At 43.0% G+C, this 21,405-nt stretch overlaps 1 protein-coding gene across 2 annotated transcripts in view; it reads right to left on the reverse strand.

Moving 5' to 3' along the window:
• Positions 1-21,405, reverse strand: part of LOC123769025 (xanthine dehydrogenase/oxidase) — a 170,241-nt gene that overhangs the window by 55,546 nt on the left and 93,290 nt on the right. For both annotated transcript variants that reach the window (XM_069309232.1, XM_069309233.1), the window contains 5 exons: positions 14,941-15,145; positions 14,750-14,829; positions 14,216-14,325; positions 1,319-1,502; positions 535-730 (listed from right to left, as the gene is read on the reverse strand). In XM_069309232.1, the coding sequence (XP_069165333.1) occupies positions 535-730; positions 1,319-1,502; positions 14,216-14,325; positions 14,750-14,829; positions 14,941-15,145 (775 nt within the window). The remainder of the gene's footprint in view (positions 1-534; positions 731-1,318; positions 1,503-14,215; positions 14,326-14,749; positions 14,830-14,940; positions 15,146-21,405) is intronic.

Raw genomic sequence — 21,405 nt, forward strand, 5'->3', positions numbered from 1 at the left:
ATCCCGTACCCCAGACTATTTCCTCGGCCAGTTTGGGTGAGGCTAGACCCAACTGAGTGGCCTCCAACTTTGAACATTATGGAAAAACAAAATTGCTAATAAAGGCATAAAAGGGACAGATTGACCAGTGTTCAACATGTCCTCTTAAAAATAACGTGGCATTTTGGCCGTTTACCCGTATTGCCGAAAGTGGACGTAATTTGAAAATGAAAAAAAAATGAAAATAAATTTGGGATTTTTTTTTCAACAACAGTAAGTTAAGGGTCCTCTGGTAGGTTAGGTGGGCAGGAAATTCTCATAAAGTTTTAAAACATTATGAAAAATGTTAATTGAAAGTTTCCTCTTCTGACCTTACTGAGTAAGCCGGACGCCTCAAACAGAAAACGGGACAGTACGTAATTTTTGTGAGTCGATTACATTTCAAATTACGTCCACTTTTGTTCATTGTGCGGCGTATACGAGCGAAAAGCGACGTTATTTTTAAGAGGACAGGTTGAAAAAAGTGCGTAAATAAAAGTGGGTTGTAGTGCTGACCTGGACTCCGACAGGCAGTGTTGGCGGCCGTGTTGGTGAGGACGTACTGAGGGGTGAGCAGCCAGTTGGGGCAGGTGTAGCAGCTGGGGAGGGAGAAAGCAGCGTAAGCAGAGCTGTTGGGGGTGTTCCAGGACCCAGCGTCGCTCGTCAGCGTTGCCTCCACCGCCTGCAGTAGCCCTGCGTCGTCCACTCCCACCTGTATAAGCTCAGCTCATGTCTCAATTGTCCCTCTCTTCTTTCTTTTCTCTTTACCCTTATTTATTTTCCTTTCTCCCTCCCCTGTCTCTCCTCTTTCCCTCCCTCTCATCCCCTTTCTCTCCCCTCCTCTCTGCCTCTCCTCTTCTCTATCACCCTCTTTCTTCAATGTCCACAAGTGAAAGTTGTTAACATTAGGAGAGTCTACAAGCCACTAGTACTGGACTAAAACCAAGCTCTCGTAAGTCAGGCCGAGCCCTGGGCCGGGCTTCCGGGGTAGAAAAACTCTCAGAACCCCATCAAGGTACAACCCAGGTACATGTTCACAACACTAAGACAAAAACAAGTGAAGTTTGGAAGCCAGTTTCCCTCCATAACTATTGTATTTGACAATACACTTAGAAATTATTTTCAAGTTAATTAGAAAAATTATTTACTTCCCCAATTGTAATTCAATTGTAATTCATGAAAATTAAAAAGTTGTTGCCAAAAATAAAACTAGACTCCAATCTGACATTCAAGGAATACGTGAAAATAAACTCCAAAGATCATTTTTGAAATATTTAAATTGAGAAGGAGCTTTGCTGACCTTGTAGGTACAGAGGAAAGGTTCCCGCCAGCCAATCGCAGTCATGTTGGTGCTAAGGTCAAGGGATATCCTAACGGGCCGACGGACCTTCTGGGCGGCGAGGGCGGCCGCTGATGCAATAATATTGCAACGATCAATCTTCCCTCCGAAACCTCCACCGATGCGCTTCACCGTCACATTAATCCTACAAACAAAATACAACATTGTCTTACAAAAACCTTAGATACATTTATTAAATAAAATATTTATTTCCGCTGCAGACAGGACAAAACATCGAGTGAGATTCGGCCAATTGTGATAATCACACAAGAAATTTTCAGCCGTACACAGAGAAATCATATTATCATGATATATCAATGAACAGATTCACAGGAGCCGTGATGAGGGTTCGAACCCATGCGTTGGGTGTTCCCAGGTGCACGCTCTAGTCAACTGCACAACGAAATAGTCAAAAGAATTGCTACCTGGGGCACTACTTCTTTTGACCATGTCATGTCGAAGTTGACTAGAGCGTGCATCTGCGAACACCCAGCGCATGGGTTCGAACCCTCATCACGGTTGTAGTTAATTTGTTCATGTTCAGCTGTATGACTTTTACTTCTCAGCTTTTTTCATGTAAGAACAAGAGTTCTTACATGTACTTACAAGAGTTCTAAAGCCAGCCCAAAACCATCCATAGGGTTTCGGGCAGGTCCTTAATCCTAATTTTCCTTGGAATACGACCCGCCAAATCGTTTAACAATCAGGAACCCATGCAGGAGATCCCTGAAACTTTACTCATGAATGGAAATTCCTGAAATCTAACCTTAAAAACACGAATCTAATATTTCAAAGAAAAGAAATAATATTGTGAATGTAACCGATTATATGATTTACCCAAAATTTCATATTTTGAACACTGCAAAATAGAAGTCAAGGAATTTCCTTCTTTTGTCCATGAGTCTGAGAGCGTTATTGCTCCATCGCCTGAACGGCTTTGAGAATTATGATGAAAATTACACCATCCCATCTTGAGGTTATCTTGAGATGATCTCGGGGCTTTAGTGTCCCCGCGGCCCGGTCCTCGACCAGGCCTCCACCCCCAGGAAGCAGCCCGTGACAGCTGACTAACTCCCAGGTACCTATTTACTGCTAGGTAACAGGGGCTTTCAGGGTGAAAGAAACTTTGCCCATTTGTTTCTGCCTCGTGCGGGAATCGAACCCGCGCCACAGAATTACGAGTCCTGCGCGCTATCCACCAGGCTACGAGGCCCCAAAAAGATAACATTCGAATCTGCTGACTTGATTTTGGCACAACTCGAGTAAAATGAAAGATGTTTACATACAGGCCAAATTATTTTTTTTATGAATTTATCATTGCTGAAATGAAGATGAAGCTGCCCTAGACCCTCCCCCGTGATGATTAATCTGGCTGTTGGAATATCATAATGTAAGATCTTTTTAGATGCAACATAATTTTAACATTGTTTGTGTTCTATTGAGTTTCCTCCTCTTGCCACTGACATATTACCTCTCAAATTGAAAACCACATGTTTTACATTTTTGTCTTAACAAATTACCTGCAGAACTATAATTAGCTGTTCTTGCTATATAAAAGGCGGATGAATAATTGATCTCTATGAATGCTGTCTTCCGTAATGTATTCGTGAGTTTCTGTTGAACTATAAGAATCACTGAAGTCTAAACTAATGTTCTCATGTATATAGCACGCAATACTTCTGTTCTAACAGTAAATTGATACCCAGAAGTTAGGTAACTGTTGTGGGGTTGTATCCTGGGAAGAGCTAGAAGTTAGGTAACTGTTGGGGTTTGTATCCTGGGAAGGGTCAGAAGTTAGGCAACTATTGTGGGGTTGTATCCTGGGAAGGGTCAGAAGTTAGGTAACTATTGTGGGGTTGTATCCTGGGAAGGGTCAGAAGTTAGGTAACTGTTGGGGTTTGTATCCTGGGAAGGGTCAGAAGTTTGACATTGTGGAGGACCTCGATACAAGCGTAAAATATATAAATACACACAGCCTTCCTGTCCCGCGACAAAATGAACTTTTGTAATAATGATTTTTGTTAATGACCAAACCACACATCAGAAAATGGAGACACGACGACGTTTTGGTCCGTCCTTGACCATTATCACGTCGTGTGAGAGAAGAGAGGATGTTGTTGTTGTTGTTTTAGATTTAGGTACTCAGGATGAAATGTCCATGAAGCACGGGCTATGGTGAGCCCGTAATTGAGTTCGGTTATATGCGATAACCTTGTTACTCTGATATTTTGGTCAAAGTTTTAAATGGAGGTGGGGTTTCCTGCTATTTCCCTGTTTATTTTTTGCTTCTTTATTAGTGCACTGGTTTTTAGTCTCGTTTTAATAACATTATGTTTGTGGCGGATGTATGTGCAGAATGTTCACTAGTGAGTCCCATTCCTTGACGGTTTTTTTAATCATTGTAGTCGCAGTGGAATGTGCATCTAATGCAGTTGTAGTCTTTGGATTAATGTTGAGTTTGATGCGCAGGGCTTCAGAAGCTTCACATTCCAGTAAATAGTGCAACAGTAGCGCCTCTGCTTCTGTTCCACATATATGACACTCTTTAACTATTGGGGTTTATTACCTCCCAGCAGCACTTGTAACCTGAGTCTGTGTATGGCTACTGCAATGTTTCTGGATATATTTTTATCAGGCTTGAAAGAGTAGTACCCAGTGGCTTGTTCGTACCATATCGAAGTAGATCTTTCTTCCCACTACTTTGGCTCTGTGGCGACTTTTGATAGTTGGAAGTATTTTCTTCTTGATTTGCTCCTTAATCTGTATAAAACTTGGAGGTGTTTTAACCTGTACAACAGATAGAGCAGTGGTAGTTTTTACTAGTGCGTCTGCCTTTTCATTACCATCTATGACAATGTGACTTGGTATCCAATTTAGGGTGATTGACAGTCCTAGATTATGGGTTTCTTTTCCCATATGTTGGATTTCTGTGATGAGTTGTATATTACATCTATGTTGACTGGATAACAATGCCTGGAGCGAAGATTTAGTCAGAATGAATGATGATATCATGTAAATTATTCTCAATTGTATAGTTTATTACCTCCTTCAGGGCATATAATTCTGTTTGCAATGTTGAGCACTCACTATTCATGCTCCAGGAAGCTTCATGGTTGGTAGTGTAAACTGCTGCGCCAGCAGAACCTCTTTCTTGATCAGTTGATCCATCTGTGAAGATGTGAGTGGTTGTAAGTCTTGGGATTGTTTCCGTTTGTTGTTTGATGACTACTTTGAGCCTCTTCGAGTCACATGCTGATTTTTTAACTAGTAATCCTTCAATGATTACCTTTAGACTCGATTCTTTCCTTGGAGGAGGCGGCCGAAAGTGTTGATATGGTCTATCTTCTCCTTTGTTTTTAAGGGTTCGTTTCAAGTTCACTTTCTCTAGAATCTTCACTAGATTATCCGTCCATGAACTTGTTTTATATTGAAGGTTTCTCTGAAGCGATCTGTGTATGCTATCTTTGATTGACAGTCTAATGGTGATTCCAACAAGTTTTGCTGTTATGGTGGCTATCCTTTGATTGATCCTGTTTTCTAAGGCAGGTAAGTTGGTTTTCATTCTTAGAGTCTCTCGACGCGTCCATATAGGTGCTCCCAGCATTGTTCTCAGAGCATCATTTTGAGACACTTCCAGTTTCTCCCATTGGTTATCACTGAGGGAAGTAAGAGCAGGAGCAGCATAGTTAATGAGTGACCTAACTGCTTGAACGTAGTACATTTTGAATAATGGTAAAGATGCACCATCTCTAAGACTTATCAGGGAGCGCAAAGCTGTGTTTCTGGTGCAGGGGATGAGTCACAATAACGTGGCTAAGGTATGTTGACCAGACCACACAGTAGAAGGTGAAGGGACGACGACATTTCGGTCCGTCCTGGACCATTCTCAAGTCGATTGTGTCCTGGACCAATTCTCAAGTCCACAATCTTCTTGAGAATGGTCCAGGACGGACCAAAACGTTGTCGTCCCTTCACCTTCTAGTGTGTGGTCTGGTCAACTGTGTTTCTGGCTTTACAACGTTCCCGAAGATGTTAAATTTCTTGAATGAATTTCAACTGGATGTCTATTATGACTCCAAGGTATTGAAAAAAAGGAAGGTATTGAAAAAAAGGTAACCCACTCAATTTCATATCCTTGTATTGCGAGTCTGATGTCTTGAGTTCTCATTTTAACGGCCAATGCTGTGGTTTTATTGCCGTTTATTTTCACTGGTATGTGTTCTGCTTCCCTGTTGATAATATCTAGGCATTTTTGTGCATGGTTCCTTGAGCCTATGCCATTGATGATAACCACAAAGTCGTCTGCATAGTTAAGCAGTTTGGCTTTTGGTTCCTTGAGCTTCATGAATTGTTCCATGAGACAGTTGAAGAGGAAAGGGCTTAGTATTCCTTCCTGTGGAGTTCCATTTTCCAGCCCCTATGAGGACGATGTTTTTCCTTGGAATTTGACTGTAGCTTCTCGGTTAAGCAGGCTTCCTTTGGCACAGGCAAGAGCGTGTCATTTGATTTCCTTATCCACAAGGCAGCACAGTGTAGCTGGAGCACTGGCTAACTTGAAGGCTTTTTCTAGGTAAAGCAAAATAAGGATTCCGGGTTTTTCATTGATTTGATCCAGGAATTAGGTAAGGCATTCTGTGGTTCCAACACCTTTTCTGCAAGCAAACACATTTTGGTGCAGTGGATTGGCTTTTTCATTCAATTCGATTAAGAGCCATTCTTTCCACAGTTTTAGCCAGACAGCTTGTTAATGACATGGGTCTTGGATTTCCCGGGTCTTTAGGTTTTGAAATGGGAACTATATTGCACTGTTCCAAGAAAGTGGTCGAGTTCATGTCACCAATACTCTGTTGATGAGATTCAAGAAGGCTTTTTCACCCGTTTCTCCTAGCTTGGCCAGCATGTTGTAAGTGATTTTGTCCTCACAAGGAGCTGTGTTTTTAGTTTTCTTTGTAGCTCTTTTGAGTTCTTTCAGATTGAAATGTTGGTCTAATTCGTCAGGTAAGGCTAAAGCATCATCTATTTTTTCCATCTTGCTGCTTGAAGTCTTTGTTGGTCACTCAGAGTGGCTTGAGGAAGTTGAGTGGAACTGGCTCTTGAAGCAAATAGATTTGCTAACCTTTGTGCTTCTTGCTCTGGATGGACATGATGTGGCAGAGCATAAGACGATTTTCCTTTGGCCTTGTTGATCTGTCTCAAGATTTTACCCAAGGAGCTACGTTGATTTAGTTTGGGACACCACTCGAGCCATTTTTCATCTCTGATTGTTGCTGTTTCTTCGTGCTCATGATCTCGGACAGCTCTAAGAAGTCCTAGATTAGCTTCGGTTCTATCTCTTCTGAAATTCTATCTTACACAATTTATTCTGTTATGTAGTTCTTTGAGCCTATCACATTAATACCTATGGTCCTTATGTTGTGGGGTAATTGTTTTTCCTCTTGGGGATGGCGTGATTCGCTGCTCTATGTATTACATTTATTAAATCTTTTTCCATTTCTTCGGTGTTGTCAGGAGTAGTGTAGTTCTGGTTCCAAGTTTCGAGAGATTCCTGAAACTTCGTCCAATCTGCTTTGATAAAGTCCCATCCGGGCTCAGGAGCTGGAGGTCTGGGAGGTAGTGTCATATTAATAACTGTTTTTGTATCAAAGTGGTCACTAGTCACTAGTCAGTAAAAGGTCAACTGACCAATGACACAACTCATAAATACTGGTGGAGACAAACGAGAGATCCAGCTTCCCAACACCAGTTTTTTTTTTTACTATTATTTTTTTTTCTACCACAGATGTAGCCACACATTTAAAATGCTAACCAGCATATATACATTTTCTTCTGTCCTCCATGGACAGGGTTAGAGATCTGTTAAACATATAGTCCGGGATTTATCGAACAATCCCACACCAGTGTGGGTTGGTTCCGTTGAGTTAAGCAGACTGATTTCAGGCACTTTATCCAAAAGATGTTCAATATGTCTTCCGTTGGCGTCGGTTCTTGGCGAATCAAGTAATAATTCACTATGAGCATCGAAGTCGCCAGAGATGATAGTAGGTGTAGTGACTGCTATTTCAAAGATTGCAGAGAGATTCATGTCGTGTTCTCAATGGCTCCTGTATACATTGAAGATGGATAGCATTGAGTTCCTCATAGTGAGTTTAACACCCATAAGTTCGACGTTCTTACCACAATGAGGCAGGTCTTTGTTTGCCGTGGCATTGATATAATTTCTTACTAGAATTGAAATGCCTTTGGTGCCACCTTGGGCAATTGGGCAGTGGAAACCTTGATATCCTGGGATATTGATATATCTTTCAGTCCTGGTGAGTGTTTCTTGAAGTAGAACAATATCAATGTTGTCCAGGAGAAGCACTGCTCTGAGTGTTTCTGCTTTGTTTTTGAATCCTTGAATATTCCATTGTATAATCATGAGATTGTCCATTATTCTGTTAGAGTTGAATCCATTGAGTCCATGGTAGTTTCTAAAGTGCTGATTTCTCTGACGGCTTGTGTCTTCTTGGCTGGTGTGGAGACTGCCATTGGGTGCTGAAACAATTCAGTTTCGTCATCTTCTTCGACTTCTACTTCGTCAACCTTATCAGGTAGGGCTTGTTGAAGTGTGGAAGAAATAAGTTCAGTAGATTGTTTTTTTAACTTTGTTAACATTTCCTTCCTTGACTGTGGGTTGGTCTGTTCCAGTGATTGAATATTTTGTCAAGCATTTTGCTGAAGGTCTCTGGCAGGGAGGCAATAACCATTGGAACAGTAGTCACTTGATACGCCTTTGGCTGCCTTTCTTTTTTCTTGGTAGGTGAGGAGACTCTTGGTTGGGTCCTAGCGTCTTTGCTACATCCAGCTACTGCAGCATTTGATGATGTAGGGATCGTTATTCGTGCTTGAGAGGTCTTAAAGGCAATAGCAGGTGTATTCGTTTTGCTGCCCTGATCTATTCGTTTGTTGTTGTCTTGTGGAGTAGTGCTTTGTTTTCTTCAGTTATTGAAGGCCCTGTTCTAGCTCAGATTAGAAGGAATTGGTGCTTTAGTCTGTGGCTGATTTGTATCTTCATATATTCGGATTTGCCAAGGAGTGTGCCACTGGCTTTTAACTGAGGGTCTGACCGATTGTGGTCTAGGAGATGTGGCTTTGGGTGCTGGGTAGATCCAAAAGCTTGAATTCTTTTTACCCATTCAGGACATCGTTTGTTCCAGGCGAAGTGAAGATGTTGTTGTTTCAGATTTAGCTACTCAGAATGAAGTGTCCATGTAGCACGGGCTATAGTGAGCCCGTAAAGCCCGAAGAGAGGATGTTGTTGTTGTTTCAGATTTAGCTACTCAGGACGAAGTGTCCATGTAGCACGGGCTATGGTGAGCCCGTAATTGAGTTTGGTTATACATGATAACCTTTTTCCTGTGATATTTGGGTCTAAGTTTAAAATGGAGGAAGGGGATTTCTCCTTTTTCCCTGCTTATTTATCGCTTCTGTTTTAGTGCACTGGTTTTAATCTTATTAACATTATCTTGGTGGCGGATGTAGATGCAGAATGTTCACTAATGAGTCCCATTCCTCAACAGCTTTTCTAATCATTGTAGTCGCGGTGGAATGTGCATGTAATGCAGCTGCTGTCGTTGGATCAATGTTGAGTTTGATGCGCAGGGCTTCAGTAGCTTCACATTCCAGTAAGTAGTGCAATAGTGGCGCCTCTGCTTCAGTTTCACAGATGTGACACTCTTTAACTATTGGGTTCATTACCTCCCAGCAGCACTTGTAACCAAGTCTGAGTCTTTGTATGGCTACTGCAATGTCTCTGGATGAAGAGAGGATGTTGTTGTTGTTTTAGATTCAGCTACTCAGAACAATAAGTTCCAGTAGCACGGGCTATGGTGAGCCCATAAGTGGAGGCTCTTTGGAGCCATTATCTGTATCAGTGGCTGATACTAGAGATCTGGCGATGGATGGGGGTCTTCATGATGGTTTTCCGCCTGGAGGGCTGGCTATACCAGTTATGGAGCTGGTGGGGTTAGTGTATACCTCTAGGTTTTCCGTTTTTTCTTTGCCTGCGACTTTGGCTGAGCTTTGCTGTCATTGGTGTTTGGTGACGTGGCCTCCATGAGGAAGTCTTGAACCGTGCATGTATCGTATTTGTGATGCGGCGATGGAGCTCCTACTATGATTTCCTCGTCTGAGGAGTCCGTAACCTCCGTAGTGGGCGTTTTTGTCTTTCGCCTCGCAGCCTTAGGTAGGCTTAGGTGTCGTTGATTGGTGGTTGTAGCTATTCAGGAGCGCTGGTGATGCTGTTATCATTTGTAGACAGCACGTCTTCTAGCGCGGCTGCTGAGATAGTGATGGTAGGAGTGTTGGGAGCTAAAGAAGAAATTACCTCTGTTTGTGTCGCCCGGGTCATGGGCGGTTCTGGAGTCAGTGTTGAAGTTGACCACATGGTCGTCCTGGTGGTAGTCTCCGGAGTGGTAGAGGAGACAGTGAGATTTACGCCAGTGGCTATGATGGGGGCCAGGCCATTGTCTATGTATAATGCGTTTAGTTCACTGACAAAACGCTGGTTGTCTGGTCCTGCTAGCCTTTCCGCTAGTCTAATAAGACCAGGGATAATGCCTGCACGTGATGCATGGGGGCTGTGAAGGAGCCTGTGGGACCTTGGGTCCCCAATGAGAAGGCTGTGTCGCCTGCTGGGAGGAGTCACATGTTGGTAAGACTGGAAAGTCTTTTTGGTTGAAATTAGTGAAAGCTAAGGTGGTGGGTTGAACGCTTGGGGCTCTAGTCGAGGAGGTAGAAGGGTTGTTTCTCTTGGCTTCAACCTGGGCCTTGATGCTTTCCTGTCTGCGAGGGCAGCGGGAGGAAATTGCAGGGTTATTGCCATCACAGAGCAGGAAGGTACAGGCAAATATATATGACAAGAGAGTGAGATGAGAGGTGAGGAGCAGGTAAGAGAAAAATATGAATAGGATGACTGTAAGAATAGGTTGAATGTAAGAATAGGATCAATGTAATAATAAGGAAAATATAGGATGAATATAATAATAAGGAAATAATAGGATGAATGTTAGAATAAGGAAATAATTGGATGAATAAAAGAATAGGGAAATATTAGGATGAATGTAAGAATAAGGAAAGAATAGGATGAATGTAAAAATAAGAAAAGAATAAGATGAATGTAAGAATAAGATGGAGAAATGTCGTCAATGGAAAATGGAGAAACGTTGTCTCTTCTCAATCTTGTGATGTGTAGTTTGGTCATCATCATCTGTATACGACTTTGTTTTATATTTTGCACATAAACAATGTGTTATTTTAAAAACATTAATCAATTGTAAATATAAAATTATATATGAATAAAGTTTTGATCTGATCTGATAGCACAAATGCTATGTTTACTGGTAACGTTTTCTATCTTCTGGACTAATAAAGTATTATTAGATTATGTTAGGTGAAGTTAAGTTAGGTTTGGCTTGGTTATAGGTACTATATTTACGTAAGACATTCAAAATAAAATATATTTAAAAAATTATGCTGTATTTGCGAACCGCATAATCAAGTTTCTTTATAAGGCTTCGATATTAATATTCAAATAACCCAGCACCACAGGAGTATGTATCCACATAACCCAGCACCACAGGAGTATGTATCCACATAACCCAGCACCACAGGAGTATGTATCCACATAACCCAGCACCACAGGAGTATGTATCCACATAACCCAGCACCACAGGAGTATGTATCCACATAACCCAGCACCACAGGAGTATGTATCCACATAACCCAGCACCACAGGAGTATGTATCCATATAACCCAGCACCACAGGAGTATGTATCCACATAACCCAGCACCACAGGAGTATGTATCCACATAACCCGGCACCACAGGAGTATGTATCCACATAACCCAGCACCACAGGAGTATGTATCCACATAACCCAGCACCACAAGAGTGTGTATCCACATAACCCAGCACCACAGTAGTATGTATCCTCATAACCCAGCACCAAAAGAGTATGTATCCACATAACCTAGCACCATAGGAGTATGTATCCGAGGGGCACCTCGATAAGACTCAAAGACATAATAATGTCCGACAATGACGACACAGTCAAAAAGATTATCTTTACACAGTCACTGTAAAGCTTTAGAGATGATACATCTGAGCGAACGACAGTCATACATTAGTCAAGAGTAACGCTCAGCACAGGTGACCACCCAGACCGTTCTCTTGAATTGCCACAATGTCTCAAAAATGATGTACTAAACTGTCCGAAAATAAACTAACCGAGGACCAACGTACAGAAAATGGCACAGCCGGTTAATTTGCCGAGCCGCTATGATTTTCAATACATCATATTTTGGCTTTTTGGGATTTATACATCAAATTGGGATGTACTATTCGCGAGAACAAGTTGATTAAACACCAAGATACTGAAGGTTTACCCAATATATAAACAATTATCCATAGTAAGGTAAATAAAACCATCAACCAGGAAAGTCGATGTGTTCGAGCCGATGTGAATCTGCTTGAACTGGTCTGCTCAGCAACCCGTTCTCATAAACAAAAGCCAAAGTCAAATTCCATGTACCCGCCAAATCCCATGTTTATAGATGAAAAAACGTTTACAAACGACTCACAACTGATTTCGATCGAACACTTCCGGAACAAATGCTTCACTGACGAATTTTGTTCGAACCTCAACGCTGTAAATGCTTCACCCACGTACTACAGATATAAATAATCGCCAACAGAACCTAAACACCTAACCTATGCCTATATATGCACAATATGCATATATATTTTAACATTAATTTCGGTTTGAGAAAATTTCCGTTTTGAATGAACAGCAAGTGAAAATTTACGAATGCGTCTGTGGTGTCGACCACTGGATGTAATGGACTTGAGTGGAGGACGGAGATGGTAATACAAATATACGCAGAACTCCTGGTTCAACCTTGACGCCGAGCGGACGTCTGGATACCTCCTCCGCCTGGGAGCCGCCGGATCACGTCCTGTTTTCGCGTTTTGGCTTTGCTACTGCAGTTTGGCATCCCTCTTCAACGGTCCGATTGTATGACGCCTGGCGCATATATCGCCTTGGGTCACGGGATTTTTTTTGGCGTGTTCTGGCTGGTTCTCCCGGCGGTGTGACGGTGTTCGGGGGCCGGCTTGGCCGAGAGGTGCCAGGGGTTAGCGGGTCTTGGTGGGTTTCTGGTGTGCCCTCAGCCGTGGTGGGCGGCCGGCCGGCCGGAGGACACTGGATGACTTTTTGCATTTTAGTTGGGGGGCAGAGTTTTGGTTTTGCTACCTGGTGTTATCTGTGTGGGCCGGGGCCGGTGCTTGTCACCCTGAAGGACTCCTGGGGCTCCCCAATCATCTGCCTGACTGTCCGTTTATTTGATGTATGGCATATTACTTTCTAGTGATTGGCGTTCCTCGTTTCGCGTTTTGGCTCGGCGTTTCACCTTTCCTGACTTCGCGATTCACTCTTAACGGGTACGCCGGGGCGCATCCGATCCCACGGTCGTCGTCGCCCCTAAATCAACAACAACAACAACAACAAATATACGCAAACAGAACTTAAACACCTAACCTAATCTAGGAGGTTTGGTGGAAGGATTAAAGAGCATTTGGTCATTGTTGATGAGGACAGACTACGATACATTGATGGAATTGCTTCTTGCAGGGTTGGAGTTCGTTCCCTTGATATTCCAAGTGGTCGAGAGTCGTTCCTTTTCTTTTCAAATTCCAACTCCTTGCCCTCATATGACTTCCAAGCTGTATATAGTTATATGGAATAGATTCCTTACGTTAGCCCTGACTGTGACAGAGTCTCTCGCATTGGACAAACCCCAACGACCTGTGTCTCAATCACCTGATTAGCATTTGAGATAGTATTTTATATTTTTTGCTAAAATTTAAATATCTTTAAAGAAACTGTATTTTCAATATGTTTTTACAAGAATTAGTTTTGTGCAATCAACAATAATAAATATTTTTGTGTTATACATTTTTCATACTGGTTATTTAGAAAAAACACAAAACCTCGAAAGTTTATTGTAAACTAAATTAAAAAACGTTTATTAAAGTGCTCAGTGCCAATAAGTAAACGAAGTATTAATCTTTTTTTGGGGGTGGGGGGGGGGGGATTATATTGTATTTTATCATTATTTTCAATTATGTAATTTAATTAAAAGAAGCTCTCCCATTTTTATCTTATAGAGTATTGTGTGCTTGTCTGTCCAAGCTTGGAGGACAGACGTTTGAGGCTCGCTTTACCCAACTTTACAAGGGGAATCGTCTGTGATACGGGATAAACATAGGCTAGTCGGAGTCGCCAGAATTCAAGAAGGAACAGTGTGCAAGGGTTATTCTCTGACACCATATATGATTTTTGACACTGCCTGCCAGCAACACCTAGCAAAATATTTTGAAAACACAATTCAAAGCAAAGTTTCTCTTATAGAAATATACACAATTATTCAATGATCTTAGGAAAATTAACATAAATTTCCTACTATTCAATCTTAAGTCGATGTACCATAAAATACCTAACTTCAACAAGTACCTCTCACCCACCTTGCCAGGGAAAACCGAAGACCGTCTGATAGATTAGAAAGGAGAACTATTCTATTCTATGTATCTGTCACTAATTATAAAGACATGCTGACACATGTTCTTATTGTGTTACTAGTTACATTGTAAGAGAGACATAGAGATAGATAAAGAGAGAAGGAGAGAGATAAATATATAATCCCAAGAGCCATCAGGTCTGTGACACTGGACACTGCATAAAAATTATTGCTATAGAACAGACGGAAAATGAATTTGATAAAATTATTATATTTCAGTTTAAGAAGAGATTGAGACCCTACTTGTTGTCCGGGAGGTTGAGGACTTGACCCACGACCTTCTGAGTTTCCGAGGCCCATTGGCTGCTGGAGAGGATGTCCAGACCTATGTCCGTGGGCGTGGCCAAACACACCTACAGAAACAAATATCATGTATTGTAAGCAAATAGATAAGTTGGTAGAAGAGATTAGCAATGAGCAATAGGTCAATATTTTGATAACGTAGGTTTTCTTAGTTCCTGAGTGGCGGAGGCAGCAACTGTTCCCAAAAATATCTTGATAATTTCTAAGGTGCCTTCGTTTTACAAACATTTGTTTTGCACTATAAACGTTTTGATTTGCTATTGTTCAATCGCTTCCTGGCATGGAGACCAGAGGCTACTATTAGTACTTTTAAATGACCCAACCAATGACAATCACTAAAGACCCATCATCCCGCGCCGTTGACGGCAATGGTCAGAGTAAGTTAACCAACTAATGTTAATATTTGGCTTATAGATCCTAAAGCTGTGTTTTATTTCCCTACAGGAAAGTTGTCACCAGCAACAGTGTACGAACCTGTGACTCCATGTGGAAGTGGTACTGACTGTCGTGGCTGACGGAGCCCTCGATGATGGTGCTGGAGGCAGCAAAACCAGCTACAGAGAGAGAGAGGACATTATTTGTGTGTGAGCTTGTCTCCTTATATATATAGTGATAGTATAATCACCTAACATCCATACCTCACAGTTAGCACATTGGGCCCTCACCTTGCACATCTCCCTGCTCGATGGGTGGATACTGGTCTGGAGGAAGAGGCAGCTTCAGAGCTTCCTGAATGGTAAGCACAGGAGGTTGGATATCGTCATAGGTGACCTTCATGGCACTCAGGCCAGCAGAGGCGGCTCCACGGTCAGTGGCCACCAGGACCCCCAGGGGCTGCCCATAGTACAACACCCGCTCCTCGGGGAACAGCTGATGTAAACAAACGGGTGCCATTGCTACAGTAGCTTGTATTTTTCAACGTTTATTTTGTGGGATAATTAATTTAAATTTGTTGTTTATCCTACGTAATTTAAGTAACTGTTACAGCGGTTTTCCCAGCTACTGAATGATAAACAATGTCTCCTTATAGCCCGCCCCCAGTCCAGTCTACAGCTGTATAATACACTAATCTTTGATGGCAAGTTATCGAAATCATCATTAAAAGCAACAGTAAGATAAAGAACACTAAAATAAAAGGAACCACAAGTTAAAAACACAAAACTATTATTACACTTTAAGAAAAACATTACAGCCATTCAGGAGATTTTTACTGGGTAAATCAAAACTGTGGCAAACAATTTCCAGATCCAATTTACAGGATTGTTTGAGTGATAAACACTGATAACAGAACCGACAGCTACACCTTAATTTCAACAATTTAATGTTCTGTGTTAAATATGTGAGACTATAGTAGCACTTCATAAAACTCTATTATCCTAAATTAATCACCGTTCACACCCTTATCACTAATTGTAACTTAACTGAGGATACTAATTAACAATACTACTAATGGCAATGTACCTAATAAGGACAGTTATGTTGTATATTTATGATACAATTAGATATGATGAGCCAACAACACGTCATAAAATGATGAAACGACGAAGTTTCGGTCCGTTCTGGACCATTATAAAATCGTGTAATAGAAGAGAGGATGGATTCATTGATGAAGATTAAGCCACCCAAGAGGTGGCATGGGCATGATTAGCCATTCTACCACTCGCCTTCGGAAGATGGTAAGTAGTAGATTTTTTAGAGTGAATGTGATCTTTGGTTGTGAAAGGCTACATTGTGCTGAGCGTGCATTTAAATCGTCAGTCGTTATTATGTGGCTGGAGTTTGCCGACCTGGCCGGCAGGGGTGCTCCAGCGTGTCTACCTGACCTGCCAATTGTTGCCTGGAGTTGCGTGAGGGAGGGTGCCGTTTGGCATGTCGGCGCCATAGGGACCCCTCCCTCCCTCCCCCCCTCCCCCCTGTTTGCCGGACAGAGACCTTTGGTTTGGAGTTTTCAGGATGTGCTTCATACCTGGCTCTTGAGGTTGTGTTGTTGGATATGTTACGTGTTCGTGTGGACGAGGTGTACGGGCTCCAGCTCCTGACGACTTACCAAGCACTAGTGAAGTTTAACTCCCCAGCGTGTACAAGGAGTTCGTAGCCCGCTATGATGGACGAACATTGACTCTCCCTGGGGACTGCAGTACAGTCGCCATTTCCGACCGCTGTTGCTCTGTTACCTAAGTGGCATTGCATAGCGTGCCTTCAAGTTTTCGGAGGCCCTGCTTCGGTGATACTTTGGCCAATATGGTACAGTGGTATCCCTCAGTATGAACTCTTTCGGCAGGTCGGATGGGGTGTCCTGTGGTACACGGACTCTCGCCTTGAGATTCAAGTCCCCGGTTCCCTCCGCGGTTACCTTGCTGGGATACACTCTGCAGGCATTCTATGCAGGGCAGCCCGCTCCTGTTTTCGTTGTGGCCTTGAGGGAAACCTGACAGCCGCTTGCACTGGGGTCTGTTCCGGGAAGAAGATGTTCCCCTGTTGGTGGCGCAGGACCTGTCTCCTTGTGATGGAGTGGGTGGGGAGGTTCCCCTGCCGCCTGCTGACCCAGTGCTGGTTCTGAGTTCCTCGGCTGCTGGCCCGGTATGTGTGGATGGTGGTGAGCACAACGAGGTGGTGGTGTGTGCAGTTCCGCCCCCGCAGTCTGTGCCTTCGCTTCCGACGGCTTCTGCACCTGTTTCTGCCTCTGCGCCTCTGTCGCCTTCGATGTCCCTCAGGCTCCCTCACCTGTGTTGATCCCTTTCCCTCCTCTGGCCACGCCTGTTCTTTCTTCTGTCTCCTCTGTGGATGGCAGTCTCGTTCTCCGTGTCATTGAGGCTGACATTCTGCGGGGTCTTGATCCCCCGGTTGTGGGGCAGCCTGTCGCCGGCTCTTCTTGGGTGCCTCCTGCAGGGGGTGACAGCTCCGATGGCCAACGACCTGTCCCCAAGCGTTCAGATACGAATATGTGTGCTTCGCCTCCTCGTATGTGGGCAGAGGAATGTGAGGATGCAGCATGTGTTGATATTCCTTCTGCGAGTTGTTCCTCTGTGGAGTGCGAGGATGGTACGTCTGGTGCTGGTGTGGTTCCGGTGGATGGTGTGGGCCCTGATGCGGCTCCTGCTGTAGGGGTGGGGGCCAGTGTGGCTCTTGATTCGAGTGCGTCGCCCGCGTCGGATAGTTCCGGTTCCTCGTGGGGAGTGGTTTTTCCTTGCAAGGTTGAAGGTGCGCATGGCGACCTGGTGGTAGTGCTAAAGAAAACTGCTCGGTCTGAGGGTTCAGTGCCCCCTCCCCTGTCTCCTGTTTCGGCGACGGCGGTTTTGCCGCCCCTCATGTCTACAGTCATTTCTTCTGTGTCTTCTGCTTTGTCGGAGGCGGTGTTGCCGTAACGGCAGCCTCCGCCCGCTGTTCCGGTATCTCCTGCTTCCACGGCGGCGGTGTTCCTGCCTCACCTGACTAGTTCTTCGTCTTCAGTGTCCTCTGGTTGGAGGCGGTCGCTTCCGCTGGATTTGGTGGTCCCTGAGTATATGACGTACCCAGGGGAGCCTTGTGCGGGGCCGTTCCCCTACCGAACAGGAGTATTTGATATGGGAGGCTTATAAGCGGAAGTATCCATCATGAAAGTTCCCTGAGAAATATCCTCCTAAATGATTACTGTGTGTTGTGGTGTTGCTTGTGCATGGGTGCGTGGTTGTAGGGTGGGGTTGCGTGTGTGTCTGGGTGGGGCAGGTTTTGTTTTCCGGATACTGCGTGTTCCTGTTTTTTGTTCATGGGTTTGCTTGTGTGGGGTTTGCGTGTGTGTCTGTGTGTCCGTGTCTTTCTGTATATGTTCTGTGTGGTTGGGTGTGGTTTTATACTTCTGGCTCTGTGTGTCTTATACGTGGCTGGTTGTACTGTTGTGTTGCTGTATTTGTGTGTTTGGTGTGGTGATAGTTTATATTATGTACTTTTGTCCTTATGGCCTTCTGGTCGTTTGCATGTGTCTTTTTATACTTTTTGTACTTACAGTTCCCTGTGTGGTTCTGTTTTCTGTTATTAATGTTTTGTGTTTCTTGTACTGGTTATGTGTCCTGTTCTGGTTTTTGTTCTTTATTTTGTGCCCGTGTAGGGGTTTATTGTATGCTTCGTACCATGTGTATTTCACTTTTGGTTCTTGGGTTTAGGTTCTTTTCATGTTGTATTACTGTATTCTGCGTATCATGTATATACCTCTTGTTTTGATTTTTATGTGGTTTTCTGTATGTACATTGTGGTTTCTTTTATAAGTAAAAAACATGTGGCTGCTATCGCGGGGCATATAATGCTTGGCAGTATTAATGAGGGTGCCCAACTGCTAGATACCTTTTTCGACCAGAAGAGTGGCAGTATTGATTGCTTCAGGGTGGTTACTGCAAGATTCAGGGACTCCAAAAGCTGTTCTAAGGTCGTTGGTCGCTTGACAACCCAGGAGATAGTAAAGTAGTGGCTTTTCTGTGATTGTTTGGTAGAAGATGCATTCCCAATCTCTGGGTTCACTAATTTCCCAGTTGCATCTGTAACCTAGATGTGATCTTTATAACTGAACTGCCATTTCCCTGTGGATTCCTTTCGTGATATTTAACCTGTCTGCCTTGGTGGCCTGAGGATACCATATTGCCTAGTTCGAACCTTCTGCTACACTCTGGTGTAGATGGGCTTTGATGAAGTGTGCAAGGTTTTTGGTGATGGTGTTTTTTATGTAATCCAGGCTGGGTTGGATTCTTTTGTGGATCACTAGATGACGAGTTACCAATCTAGCAGTTTCATCGACTTTTTCATTGAATGGGATTCCATCATGGGATGGGATCCAGTTCAGAGTTATGTTGAGTCCTTTGCCTTTAGCTACTGCTCCCAGATACAAAATTGTGGTAATTATTTCCACGATGTCTTTCCACTGTTTTTGTTTCCAAATATTTGAAGTGCAGCGTTTGAGTCTGTATGTATGATTGCGTTTTTAGTGTTTCGTGCAATTACATATGCGAATGCCTGTTGTAAGGCAAACAGCTCAGTTTGTGTTGATGATACTAGTCCTCCCAGTCTCTAATAGGCCGGTGCGCTGTCCGCGCAAAGAGCAGCTCCTGCACTCGAATATTCTGTGTCCACCGATTCGTCTGTGAAGATGAGAGTGGCTCTTGCTATTGCAATGCCGCTCATTTGCTTTTCTATGATGCACCTTAGGACTGTTGGATCGTAGGCAGAGTTTTTATTTGGAAGACCTTTTATTACTATTTTGAAGGTAGGCTCCTCCCACAGTGGGGAACAAGTGTAGTTTGGGTGTTGATGATCACCTCCTCTATCAAGCAACATGCCTTTCAATTGTAGTCTGTTTAGGATTACTCCCGCCCTGGCAGCCCAAGAATTTTCCATTGTTTTGTCAAGGACAACACAAAGGCCTGTCGTACTGTTACTGGATTAGAGGAAATAATTATCTTAATGATAATCGTAGTCGTTCTTTGATATATTCATTATTTAAGAAAGGGCAAATCCGTTTTGTCTCAGAGTTTCAAGTCTGGATTGTTTTGGGCTACTTCAAGCATTTTCCACTGTTGTTGTGATAGGCTTGTGAGTGCAGGTGCTGCATAGTCGATCACTGATATGACTGCCTGTGTATAACATAGTATGTGCGAAGGAGCTGTATTGAGCCCGTAATTGAGTTCGGTTATTCGTGATAACCTTGTTACTGGGACATTTGGGTTAAAGTTTTAAATGGAGGTGGGGTTTCTTCCTTTTTCCCTGTTTCTTTTCGCTTCTGTGTTAGTGCACTGTTTTAGTCTTGTTTTAATAACATTATGTTAGTGGCGGATATAGGTGTACAGTGTTCACTAGTGTGTCCCATTCTTCTACTTCTTTTCTAAACATTGTAGTCGCTGTATATTTGGCATCTAATGCAGCTGCTCTTGTTGGATTAATGTTGGGTGTGATGCGCAGGGCTGCAGTTGCTTCACATTCCAGTAAGAAATGCAATAGTGGCGTCTCTGCATCTGTTTCACATATATGACACTCTTTAACTATTGGGGTTTATTACCTCCCAGCAGCACTTGTAACCAAGTCTGAGTCTGTGTATGGCTACTGCAATGTCTCTGGATATATTTTTGCCAGGCTTGAAAGAGTAGTACCCAGTGGCTTGTTCGTACCATATTGCAGAGGCTCCTCCTTTCGCTACTTTGGCTCTGTGGCGACTTTTGATAGTTTGGAGTATTTTCTTCTTGAGTTGTTCCTAAATCTGTGAAAAACTTGGAGGCATTTTAACCTGTATAACAGGTAAATCAGTGGCCGTTTTTGCTAGTGAGTCTGCCTTTTCATCACCATCTATGCCAATATGACCTTGCATCCAATTTAGGGTGACTGACAGTCCTAGATTGTGTGCTTCTTTTTTCCATATGTAGGATTTCTGTGATGAGTTATATATTAGCTCAGTGCTGGCTGGATAACAATGCCTGGGGCTAAGATTTAGAGTCGGTATGAATGATGACATCATGTAAATTATTCTCAGTTGCATAATTTATGGCCTCCTTCAGGGTGGTATAATTCTGTTTGCAATGTTGAGTACCCACTATTAATGCTCCAATCAGCTTCATGGTTGTTAGCGTAAACTGCTGCCCCAGCAGAATCTCTTTCTTGACCAACTGATCCATCTGTGAAGATGTGAGTGGTTGCCGGTCTTCAGATGGTTTCCATTTTTTGTTCTATGACTGCTTTGAGCCTCTGCGAGTCACATGCTGATTTTTTAACTGGTATTCCTTCAATGATTATCTTTAGACTCAATTCTTCCCATGGAGGAGGCGGCCGAAAGTGTTGATATGGTCTATCTTCTTTGTTTTTAAGGGTCCACTTCAAGTTCACTTTCTCTAGAAACTTGACCAGATTATCCGTTCATGCACTTATTCTATATTGAAGGTTTCTGTCAAGCAATTTGTGTATGCTGTCTTTGATTGACAGTTTTTCCGGTGGCTATAAATATTTTTGCTGTTATGGTGGATATTCTTTGTTTGATCCTGTTTTCTAAGGCTGGTAAGCTGGTTTTCATTCTGAGATTCTTTCTAAGGGTCAACATAGGTGCTCCCAGCATTGTTCTGTTGATATCATTTTGTAACACTTCCGGTATCTCCCATTGATTATCACTGAGGGATGTAAGA

Source organism: Procambarus clarkii, chromosome 64 (genome assembly GCF_040958095.1).
Source record: "Procambarus clarkii isolate CNS0578487 chromosome 64, FALCON_Pclarkii_2.0, whole genome shotgun sequence".
NCBI lineage: Eukaryota > Metazoa > Arthropoda > Malacostraca > Decapoda > Cambaridae > Procambarus > Procambarus clarkii.